The 12,687-nt window shown below is 43.5% G+C and overlaps 1 protein-coding gene across 1 annotated transcript; it reads right to left on the reverse strand.

Moving 5' to 3' along the window:
- Positions 1-4,372: 4,372 nt before the first annotated feature.
- LOC102376828 (olfactory receptor 14C36-like) lies at positions 4,373-9,545 on the reverse strand. Its single transcript, XM_025192714.1, has 2 exons — positions 8,652-9,545; positions 4,373-4,609 (listed from the first exon to the last, which is right to left on the reverse strand). The coding sequence occupies exons 1-2, from the start codon at positions 9,543-9,545 to the stop codon at positions 4,373-4,375; spliced, it is 1,131 nt and encodes a 376-aa protein (XP_025048499.1).
- Positions 9,546-12,687: the final 3,142 nt, after the last annotated feature.

Genomic DNA, 12,687 nt, shown 5'->3' on the forward strand with positions numbered 1-12,687 from the left:
TTATTTTTATTACTTAATGCATTGTAATGAGAATCAGGGGGGATAGGAGCAGGCAGGGATGTAGCTCTTACTTCTTTGTAGACAAGTCTTTAGGTAGTTCCCTCCACTCCAATGGTTTTTGCCCCTGTATCTCCTACTTCCCAGTAAAATGCTCTACTATCATGCCAAGAGCCAGGCACTGGCCAGGGCATCCTACAGCTTTCTCTTTGAAGATGGCCCACTGTCCAGATGAGAGAGGATGATACATGGGGCCAGCAAGAAAATAAGCAAAAGGGAGTGGGTTCAGAGTTCAGTTCCCTAGAAGGGAAGGGCCCTGAGTTTGGGTTTTGGTTCTTGTTTCCAAATCTATTCTGACTGATCATGCTTTCATTCAACCCAGTTTAAACTGGAAAGACTACAATTAAATCAATATATCTTTTTATTGTGTCACTCAATTCATTATCGTTTCATTGAAATGTTGTGACTGATATTGGTGAAAATAAAGTGGAACTGAAGTCACCATCATTAGAAAGTTAGGGAAATGGTGTAAATGGGGCAATATGAACCTTTTCTTGTAGGATTTTTTTTCTCCTTAATATCGGAGGATATTTTTTGCAGAATGAGAACACTTCTTATGGAGTGTGATGCTGTGGTGGGTTTTCCTTCTTCTGTCAGTCGTGTCACACATTGAAAACCTTCGAGAATACATCTCATTTTTCTGTGGGTTCCCTCAGTGTTATTTGATGGAATCCATATGAAGTCACTACCTTTAGGCTTCCAGAAAGTGAATCATGAATTGGGATCAAAATGTTCAAACTATAATGACAGTATTAAAACACTCATTTTAAAATATGGCATGGGCAGTGATCTGTGCCTTCATTTTGCTTCTTGATTCAAGCTGTGTGTCTGCATTCTGCTCTCACTCCTCACTGGAGAAGTCCTAATGTTTTCATGCTATAATGGCACTTAACACATGTTTTACTGCATAAAATGCTAGGGTACAAGTATTAAAGTGGAAATAACACATGCTCAGCATAATCTGCAATAAGGCTCTCAGTCACCTCTTCTACAAGCTGAAGAATCATAGATTTCATAAGACATTAGGGCTGGAAGGGACCTTGCAAGATCATCAGGTCCAGTCCCCTGCCCAAGGGGCAGGAAGTCAGCTGGGGTAAATGATCCCAGCAAGATAGGCATCCAAGCGTTTCTTAAGAGTGTCCAGAGTTGGTGCTTGCACCACTTGCGGGGAGGAGGGGGTCAGTTCCAGGCCCTGAGGACTTGAAGGGTAAAGACGTTTTCCCTTATGTCCAGCCTAAAATGATCTTCCAGGAGTTTATGACCATTGGACCTTGTGTTCCCTAGGGATGCCCTAGTGAGCAGATATTCTCCCAGTTCCTGATGCACATCCCTTATGTACTTATAGGCATATTTCTTATAATCCTATAGGCATATCATTTTTAATCCTATTTCTTCCAACCTCTCTTTGTATGACTTGCCTTCCAAACCCTTCATCATTTTTGTTTCCCAACATCTCTAACTTCTCTGTCTCCTATTTGAACTACGAAGCTTAAAAGTGCACGTGATATTCTAGATGAGGGCTAAGCATCACCAAGTAAAGTACCTACTAATTCTTCTGATACAGCCCAAAAATGAATTTCCCTTTTGTATAGCTGCCTCACACTACAGACTCACTTTGTATCTGTGATCCATCAAGACTCTTGGATCTTTCTCTGTAGTGTTGCCATCCAGCCATCTTGTGTCTGTTTTTGGTTTTTCTTCCCAAGGTGTAGCCCCTTGCATTTGTCACTACTGAACTTCAACCTGTTGACTGTAGCCCTGTTTTCCAAACTATTTTGATCCTTCTGAATTATACTCCTGTCCTCCAGTGTGTTCAAAATCCTTCCCAGGTTTGTTTATTCTACACTGTTGTCCAAAAAGATTAAAAAAAACCCTTCCAGTTATGCTCTGCCTACAGGCAATAGCTATCCATACAATAACTGAATCCACTTTAAGTCACTGACTATCCTTCCCATGGCCCCCTATTGAGTTATGCTGTCCTTAGAGGAAGGAATAGATATGCCTAGCTGCCCAACCCCTACTACTACTCTGGACTCTTTCCTTGTCAGTCCAAATCCAGGGATAACAGTGAAGTATAATGAAACTACAGACTACACTCTGCTCTTCCTCCTTTCCCCTTTCCTTTCCCCCTCCCACTCCCTTTCCCTCACTCCTCTCCACAACATCCATGATCTACATCCTTTTTTTAGGCCATTCATAGGAACAAACTCATTATTCTCACCCTCTCCATTTTTTTGGCTAGCTGGAAAATAATCACCATCTTCTGGCTAATGTTTGCACCCACAATTTTCACTTTTCCAGCCCCACCAACTGTGGAAACTTAGTGGATTTTATCTGCGGGTAAGATGTGTTATTGGCAAAGTAGTGTTAGCAAAGCTTAAGCCATGTAACTGAAATATGGTTGGCGAAAGCATTAACACAAATTAATGAAAGTAAGTGGTCCCATGTCAACCCTTCTACTGCCAGCTCCTCATAGAAGTTAATCACTGTGGCCAGGAGAGGGATATTTTTTCCTCAAAAAAGCAGAAGATAGAAGAAAGTATATGTGACCCTTCTTCCAGGCACTGGAAGGCAATAACAAGGTCTGAATTCAAATTTGAGGGTTTTTACGTAAACTTTCTTTCTTAACTCAAGCCTGTACCCAGAAACCTGGGACAGTACATTTTAATTGGTTATTCCAAAGTGAAACAACTTCCCCACTTAGAAGCAATAGTAAATTATAACAGCCTTTATTAATGTGTAAAAGGGACAAACACACAACCCTAAAGAAAAGCATATTCATTATTTGCTGAAACCACTAACAGTTAATTGTCTATGACAGTCAGTAATAAAGAAACTGATCATTTTCCTGTATTATCATGCAAATGGTTATGAAGATAATTTTCCAGATGGTTTCCTACTCTTCAGTAGACATTTTTGATACAGTGTCAATAGCCCATTTGGTCATTAATCTTTTTTCTTCTATGTGGCCAATTAAAATTGCTTTATGTAATGCATACCATAGGTGTCTGTGTTTCATAGATGTAACCAATATTTTATTAAGTTATATTAAATTTCTACTGAGGTTTGCCTTACTTTGGGTTTGTATTGAAAAATGTCTCAATTTTAGGTATTGAAAAAAATGGGATTTTCAGGTCTCTTGCAGCGCGTTGTATTTCTTCAATCGACCTATCCTCTATAATAATTTGCTTTGTTTGTGTCTTTGTCATTCTGTCTTTTATGTGCAAAAAACATATTTGTGCTCACTTTTCTGGACTTTTAGTGATTGATTTCAATTAGTTACAGTGTACTCTTGGTATCGAAGCAAAAATTGTCCCTTAACACCCCTACTTTAACTTTAACCCATAACAGTCTTACCAAGGTGAAGCAGAGAATAGACAGCAAAGGAAGGCAGAAAGAATAGCAAGAGTAAGACAAAGCAAAACAAATGAGCAAAGAGGACGTCGTAGAAGGGATGCAATGGAAAGGCAAAGGGTTCGCAGACGCAATAGAAGACAGGCTGAAAGAGTAGACAACAATAGATTCACTGAAGGTGGGATTGAGGAACATAGTTGTGGATTGGTGAACATGGTGTGCCAATTTTGTAACTCTTTAAATTTCCAAGCTGAAAGACCATGAGATGGAGAATTCCAGAATTGTTGTCATAAGAGTAAAGTGATTCTACCTCCAAGAAGACCATTTCCAGAGTATTTGCATGATTTGATGACACATCGGAACAATGAGCATTATCAGAACTTTAAAACAAACATTCGATTGTACAACAGTGCATTGTCTGTTGAGCAAAGTTCAATGATGAGATGTATGATTCACAGACCGTGTGGAGGATTAATCCAAATGCACCGTGCGTGGAAAATCATCAATGCCTAAAGAAATATCTGAAGGAGTTTAGAGAGGAGACACTTGGAAATGTTAATGGGTACCCATTGTATAGAAGAAGGCCAGGCAGAACAACTCAAGTTGGTAATGACACAGTGGATAACAGAAGCGTGGTACCCTATAACAAGTAGCCTATTTTTGCCCATCATTTTTGATGGGCTTTTACACTAATATTTGAATAATTGCCCCAAATGTGTGATACCAGTATGTTCCCAGATGCTAAAGTTTGCTAATAAATTATTAGGATTAAATTCAATATTATTATAGGTGCTAAAGTTATTTGTGTGAGTTTATGTGGCTGTCAGACAATGTCATCAGAAAATGGTAGACCAGCACACACTACCAGAAACTTCAGTATGTGACTGAGACAATCTCCATGGGTGCTGTTTAACCTGTTTTGTCAGGAATGTGTCAGTCTCTACTTTTGTTATCACCCAAGTCACTGGGTCCTCTGGAGATGCTCAGTCACCTGTATGATCACTTTGAAAACGCAACTCTCCAGGGTTCTGCTATAGCTCACGTTGTCCTTCCATTTGGCAGAGTTTTCTCGCAGGAACATCTCCTCCAGCAGCAGGAGAATGAAGAGGCAGGGGTTTCCTTTCATGGTTGCAAATAGCTCCTGGTGCTGTGCTGTTGGCATATGCATCAGGGACATGCCCCTGTAGGAGAAAGCATCCTACAAAATTTGGGAGAGATGCATTCTGAGTTATGGCATATGGAACATAGGATAGAAATGTGCGTGCCATTAATGGCCTCCTGCAGTTTTGAAAGCCCTTGAAGGCAAATCCAGCTATTATCTCCAATAGATTGGAAAGATGGAGGTATTGTGGTGCCAGAACCCTCTGGATTATGTGGCACATGTACAGATAAACGATAGGGCTGTGTGAGGCTTCGGATCTGGAGCCGCTTCGGACAATCTGGCTGCCTTTCCAATCACAGCGACTGGGGGGGAGGGACTTAGCAACATCATAAAAGCCTCTGTTTGGAGGTATGCTGTGCCTTTTGCAAGCTTGTTCCCTCTCAGGAACTTCATGAGAAAGGTGGCCTCAGACTCAGGCATCGCAGCTTGGTTGCTTTACTCAGTAGTTGAACTTACCTGCTCCTTTTTGTTGTTAGAAAGGCTTGGGTAGGATTTAGCTTTCTTAGCTTGGCTTAGCATCTCTTAGTACTATTCAATTCATTCCTTTCAATTTATATTTGTTCTTTTTTTGTGTGCAAATTTTGAAAAAAGAAAGTTGTGTTTTCCCTGCCAGTGTGATCCATCACTGTGGAGGGAGGCACACAGATTGCACACACATGTACACACACACACATACATACACACACACACACAATATGAAGAAGAAAAATCGGATATTCATAGGAGAATAAGACAGACAGACACAATTTTTACATAGCTTTTAACACTGAAGCAAATAATCAAAGAAGAGTCCAGTGCACACATGCAACAAGGGGAATAAAAAACACGAACATAAAAGGAGTGATACACACACAGAGACCTTTTGCAGCACAGGAAAGATTAATATGAAGCGTGCTGGAAAGGCAGGTGCCAGGGCTTCTGGCAGGGGAGGGAGAAGGGGTAGGGGGAGAGCTAGAGCTGCAAGAGAATTTTGAGCTGGCAGATGATCCCAGGCTTGCCATCTGCCAGCATTGCCGAAAGCACATGAGCTGTGGCAAGGATGTGAGACACTTTTCCACAACGGCGATGCTGCTGCATCTGAGGAGGCAGCACTCCCTTGCCCTTCTTTCTGCTCAGCCTGGCACCAGTATGAGTGTGCCGAAAGGGAAGTCCCCTGCTCACTTCAAAGCCCCCTTCTCCCCAAAGCAGAGGCAGGCCACCTTGGACCAGTGGGGGAAAGGTAGACAGAAAGGGGGTGCATTCCCAAGGCGAGTGAGATCACCCAAAGCACTGGGGAGATGCTTGCTCTGGATAGCCAGCCCTTCTCCCTAGTTGAGCGTCCAGGGTTCAGGTGGTTCATAGCACTTCTGGCCCCATCTTACAAAGTCTCTGAATGCACCACCTTTAGCAGGACTGTGGTGCCCTCTTTGTATGAGGCATGCAGGGAGTACTTGAGGGAGGAGCTGCGCAAGGCAGGGCTGCAGGTAGCCTTGCACTTCACCTCTGACATCTGGAGCAGCTGGGGTGGTGATCATGCCTACCTCTCCCTCACAGGGCACTGGTGTGATCAGTAAGGCCATTGGTGGGCTCTACTGCAAGCCGAGGTGCTGGATGAGTCCCACACGACAAGGGAGATCATGGGGGCCATGAACCTCATGGTGCAGGGGTGTCTTGTTGGGCAGGCCAAGCTCACCCACAGGTTCATGGTCACTGACAACAGGGCCAATATGGTGAAAGCTGTCCATGATGCCAACTTTGTTGGCATCTGCTGTGTGGCACACAGGCTGCACTTAATAGTGAGGGAAGCCTTGGAGAGGGACAGGGCTGGCAACGATGGCACCACCACCAGTACTGCTACAAGCCAGCTGATTTCAAAATGCAGGAAGATGGTAGGCTACTTCCACCGCAGCATCAAGCGGGGCAAGATGTTGTGGGAGAAACAGGAAGAGCTGAACATCCCGCAGCACAAAATCAAGCAGGATATGGAGATTCAGTGGAACTCCACATACCTGATGATCGAAAGTTTGGTAGAGCAACTGAAGGCCATCCATGAGATGGTCTTGCTTGGGGAGATTGGGATCAGTGGCCCCCTGAACAGAGCTGAGTGGGGTACCATCTCCTAGATCTTGCTGGTCCTCAAGCCCTTCCTCGAGACCACCGAGACCCTTAGTGCTGGCGATGCCCTCCTCAGCCAGGTAATCCCCCTAGTGAGGGAACTGGAGAACCAAATGGATAAGTTCCAGAAGATCAATGTTCCTGGCTGGGGCAGGCCACTGTCAGCAGGCAGGCAGGCACTCGTGAGGTGGCCGAAGGGTCATCAGGAGATGGCTGGATCCCTTGTGGTCTGGTATGGTCCACATGATAGCAGGCATGTGTGACCCAAGGGTGAAGGGGAGCATGTGCACTGGCAGCCCCAAAACCCTCGATCACTGGACGCAGGTGCTGGTCGACGAAGTCAGGGAAGCTGAAGTGCAGAGGTGAGGGGATGTGGAAGAGTGGGATCCACTTTCCCATGCCAGAACTCCCAGCACTAGCACCAGCACCAGCCAGTCTCCTCCACGCCAGCCACTGCCAATGTGGGCCATGGGCATGGCTTCAATGTTGGGGTCCAAATGCACCAAACCCCAGCCTCAGGCAGGTAGCATCAAGGCCGATGGCTACCTATCTCACTAAGGATGTGGAGCCACTGGAGTGCGGCCCCTTGGCCTACTGGGCAAGCTGCAGTCAGATGTGGCAGGATCTGACCATGCTTACCCAGCAACACCTGTCCTGACCACCGACCAGTGTTCCAAGTGAGGGTGTTCATCATGGCTGGGGATGTTGTGACACCCCACTGCACCTGCTTGGATCCTGCTTTGGTGGAGCAGCTGGTGTTCCTAAAGGTGAACCTCCCGCTGCTGGGGTTCCCCAAGCTCCACCTGCAGACAGACTGAGTGCCACCCTCCTCGCTCCATCAGCACCAATTTCCTTTTTTGAGTTTTTTAAAAGCCAAGTAATGCCCCGCTGTCAGCTGGAGGGGGCACTAACTGCATCACCAGCCAGCAGGGAAGAACATGTCCCTGCTGAGCTCATTCCCCTGCCAGGATGAACTTAGAGGTATGGGATTGGGGCTGTGGGGAAGGAGGAGGCCTCCGGTCCTGGGCATGACCACTAAAACTGTACCCTGCCAGGGTAGGGAGGCCTGGTGGGACTGCTGGTGGTGTGGCAGCCCCGTAAATGCCAGGACCAATGATCTCCTGGTGAAATGTGGGGAGGAGGCACCATAACCTCCAGCTAATGCATGCATGCACAAAGTCCTGGCTGGGGAACACCCAGACCTGTCACATCTTTGACAGACCTGACACTTGCTGGTTGCAGTGAAGTTATGAATCTCCTGGTGAGCTCAGCTTAGCTGCCTGGGATACCAGCTTTAGGTTGAAAACCCCTTTGTCAGGCTGAGGAAGTACCTGCAGTTGGTCCTGGATGAAAGGAATAATAAAGAAGCCAGAGGCTGGCCTGGCCCACAATGCAGGCAAGAAAGCCAGTCAGTAAAAATGGAAATGGAGGCGTCAGGGGGTGAGGGACTGGGTGGGGTAGGGGGAGGCACGTGTCTCTTGTTCCATATCAAAGGGGTTTGAGACAGGGCAAGAGGGACGTGTGTGCTTGTCTGGATGTACCCTGTAGCTTCAAGCATCTTTTGAAGCACTAGAGCTGGTAAGTGCTCTAGTGCTTCAGAGTGCTGAAGCACTAGAGCACTAGTGCTCTAGTGCTCTGAAGACTCTAGTGTGTCTTCAGAGTGCTGAAACTTTTAAATTAGAAACAGATCATGTGTACACATGTCCATACCCCAGGTCTTCAAATCATAGGTTAATGCCATAATGACTGGACTCCCATTCCAAACTCCACCTAGAAAAACCCCACACGCACTATTTGCCCCATTCTAAATTACTTAGCCAAAGTCTATAAAATAACTTCAGCCTAACATTATTTATGGAAAAGCAAATTATAATTATTCCATTTAGAACATGCAAAGAATGAATTCCAGTGAAGAGTCCCAAGACTGCAATGGAAGTAGTTATTTCTTCCTGGTGTAAAATATTCCATCTACCATTTTTCTCACCACATTTTTTATTTCCTTGTTTCTTAGGCTGTAGATGATTGGATTGATGAGAGGAGGAACCACAGAATACAGCACAGCATCAATGAGGGAATGGTAGTCTGAGTGCACCAGACTTGGTCTCATGTATGTAAGCATGGTAGTGCTCATAAATAAAGAGAAAACAGTCAAATGAGGCAGGCAAGTGGATAAAGTTTTATACTTGCCTCGTACCGAGGGCATTTTCAGCACAGTGATAAAGATGTGAATGTAAGACACAAATATTGAAGCGATGAATATGGACCCAAAGACTGAACAACAGACAAAAAGCATGATTTCATTAGCATGCGTATCAGTGCAAGAAAGTTTCAGTAATTGTGGAATGTCACAGAAGAAATGGCTGATAATGTTGGACCCACAAAAGTGCAACCTAAAAGTATCACCAGTGAGAAAAGCTGAATAGATCACACTGCCAATCCAGCAAACAACGGTCAGCTGGAGACAGGTACTATTGCTCATGATCAATCTGTATCTCAAAGGCTGGCAGATTGCAATGTAGCGGTCATATGCCATCACTGTGAGGAAGGCCAGCTCTGCTGACATGAAGCAGATAACCAAGAAGAGCTGAGTGATGCACCCATAGAAAGAAATAGATCTGATGTTTGTTATGGCATTAACCATAGACTTGGGAGTGGTGACAGAGATGTAGCAGAGGTCTATGAATGATAAGTTTCCAAGAAAAAAATGCATGGGGGTATGAAGGTTAGGATCCACAAGTAAGGCCACAATGATAAGCATATTTCCTATTAGGGTTGCCAGGTAAATTAATAGAAATATCATGAAGTGTAAAATCTGTAGCTCTCGACTATCCGAGAATCCCAAGAGAAGAAACTCCATCACGGTGGTTTGGTTGGTCATTTTCAGCTTCAGTAGCACTCTGAAGAGGAAAAAACAAAGGGAACCAGAAAAGGAAACAATCAGGAAAATATTTCCATGGCATACATACTCTTGACTGTCACTAATCATACAGGTTACCTGGCCAAATTGCTGTGTGTGCATATGTCAAATTCATGGCAACAGTAAGTGGAAACATTCATAATTCTCCGGACCTTGCCGAGTTGACATTCAAGAAGAAACTATAGCCTTGCAGTCTTAATTTTCATTAAGAATATTAAATATAAAGCCTTAAATGTTATTTATTTTAGTCAAATCTGTGCTATCCCACAGTTGTTTTAAAATTTCACCCTGCATAATATGAGCACAATATTGTCAGCTCATTTTTAAATTCAGCTGCCTCTCTGAGATCCCATTCACTTTCAAACTCTGCCCTCAGGACCCTGTGTATATTACAGGCCTACCCAGTTGGATAATTTAAATTCGTATACCGCTTATATTTGTATAAGCCCATATTTGGGGTCAGACATATTTAAAAGTATATTATCATAGTTATAGACAGCAATGTATTTTCATCTGAGCACCATAATACCAGTGTCATCCTTCAGTTCACATGGTTTCTCTATGTGAATGCTATGTTGGGGTGCTGTCTGGGCAGCTGCTGATGCTGCTACTTCTGCTTGCAATGTGTGTTCCTTTGAAATGCTTTATGTTATAGAAAGAATGAAGACAGACTACATTTTCACCTTATAGACTAATTAAATCAGATTCGTAAGCTTTTGTAAGCAGTGGTATATTCAGGGTTGTTAAATTGGGTGGCATGCAGCCCCCAAGGGTTGAATTGCAGCCCCCAGGTTCCATCTACATCCCCTGCTCTCCCCTGCCCTTTGTAGGAGATGGGGAGCCTGCAGTCCGGCAGTGCAGCAGCAGAGCTTGCATCCAGGGACCTAAGCGTGAGTCAGGGAACTCAGGCAGTGCAGCCAGGCAGAGCCAAGGGAAGCAGCAGCAGCAGGGAAAAGCCACAGGGAGTGCTCATGTTTTCTGCTTATCAGGGCAGGGTGTGACAGGGTGAGCCCTTAAGGGTGGCTATGTGTGCCCCCTACTGTCCACGCTAAACTTGCCTCACTCCAGATCCCCCATGTACCCCCTTGCTGTCTCATCTGCCATGCCTTGAAAATACTATATATCAATATCAATATATATATATGTATTTATATATTGTCGGGTTTGGACAGTGTAGCGGTGTCAGGGGCCAAGGGCACTCTCAAGTTTGGAGCAGCCATAAAGTCAGGCCAGCAGGGACCTGGAGGACTGAAAGGGTTCCCCGCCCCCCTTTGTGTTGTGTTCCATTAGTTTCCTGATACACTCAAGAAAAAGGATGTAATTTAATAGTGAAACGAGTTCTTAGACATAAATGGGAAACCTATGAGCTACGCTAGGGGTCAGGAGAAAAGGTTCAAAGTTGGATGATAAAAGTGCTTGCTCTCTATGCAAAATAAAAGCTGAATGTATTTATTCCATTATAAAAGTATCATTCCCCATTCTTGAATAAATGCGTAACTTCTTATTCTAAATTCAAACTTTCTACCTGCTTCATTAGCTATTTGATGTTATGGTCACTCAGTTGAAACATTACTAGGTTTTCCTGAAGTATATGGGCATTGGGAACACAAGCTAAAAACAATTTCCCTAATTAGCATGTGAATTACTTTTTTACTGCAGTTTTCAAAATGAAAGGGGAACAAACTGCCACGTCCGTACTTATACTGAGCAGTGAATTATTCTGTAAGCAGTTTCAAATGGGTTATTCACTAAGAAAGCAGTTATTTATCGTATAGTGACGTTCAAATCTGTTGCAGTGTGGAAAAAAATGAAATGCTTAATATTGATAACCTCAGTAGCAAGACTTAGTAAAGATTCAAGCAACTTATCTATAGTTAATCAGAATGGAGTTTTGACACTGAATTTGTGTTTCCACTGAACTTTACATTGTTAAAATTCCAAACAGAATTCTGATAAATGTATTAAAAGACTAATACATCCACAAATAAAAGCGTAAAAAAATATTTACTCTGGTGGTCTATATGATTTTTTCCCAGTGTAGTCTTTCCCCATGCACTTTCCATATGTTCCAAGTAAATAATGAAAATTTGTTAGTATGCTCTTATGTCTGTATTCCAATCAAGCTATCTACCTATTTCTGATTCTTCTAAATAAATAAATGAATGAATAAATAAATAAGTGCATCACTAATCAAAGCTGCATAATTGTAAGATACTTACTATGATGATGTTTGGGGATTTCCCCCATTAATTGGCATCTTTCTTATCTGGTTTCAAGATTGTTCAGGAGTTGAAGGAAATATGTCATTTCAAAGTCTGATCCCGTAACACCAGGCACCAAAAAAAAAGATATGAAAGGATCTCATATTCCTCACATTAAACCTCAGAACAAAGATACTAATACCTTTTGCTCTCTGAGCAAGAACTATATATAGCTAACTTAAGGCTTCACATGCAGTCTTGTGCTGTGAAAAGGAGATTTATCCAGGGCTATTCTCCACAAGTGTTTGGGGAATCACTCTCTAGAGCCTGGTACAGCTCAGAAGCAGTCACTGAAGTAAAGAGTTACTTTGTCACCCTGTGCATTTCTGTAGTTGCACCAAAACAATGTGATTCATAGATTCATAGATGTTAGGGTCGGAAGGGACCTCAATAGATCATCGAGTCCGACCCCCTGCATAGGCAGGAAAGAGCGCTGGGTCTAGATGACCCCAGCTAGATGGATATCCAACCTCCTCTTGAAGACCCCCAGGGTAGGGGAGAGCACCACCTCCCTTGGGAGCCCATTCCAGAATAAAAATAAAAGTGATAAAAAAATGAATGCAAAACCTTAGACTATTGATCTCCAGCCTTTTCTGTTCTGTGTGAAACAATACTGAGAAATTAACGTTCTGTGGATAACATCATATTTTAAGAACATAACATCATAAGAAGTACCATGCTCAATCAGATCAACGGTTCATTTTGCCCAGTGTCCTCTCTCTGACAGCGACAGGAGTAGATGTTGTAGAGGGAGCACTGAACCAGATATATCTTAAATTAGTAAACGGTAGACACAAGAGAGGGTAGTGAATAGGGATAGATCCCTCTAGATATATCTGAAG

The sequence above is a fragment of the Alligator sinensis genome, unplaced genomic scaffold (genome assembly GCF_000455745.1).
Source record: "Alligator sinensis unplaced genomic scaffold, ASM45574v1 scaffold1485_1, whole genome shotgun sequence".
Lineage (NCBI taxonomy): Eukaryota > Metazoa > Chordata > Crocodylia > Alligatoridae > Alligator > Alligator sinensis.

What these genes read in the sequence shown, in the direction of transcription:
- LOC102376828 (XM_025192714.1), bottom strand. Translation starts at nt 9,545, where the DNA reads ATGACCAACCAAACCACCGTGATGGAGTTTCTTCTCTTGGGATTCTCG. An exon ending in ACAAGGAAATAAAAAATGTG is followed by an intron (nt 4,610 to 8,651) that starts GTGAGAAAAATG and finishes CAAATTTTGTAG; the next exon opens with GATGCTTTCTCCTACAGGGG.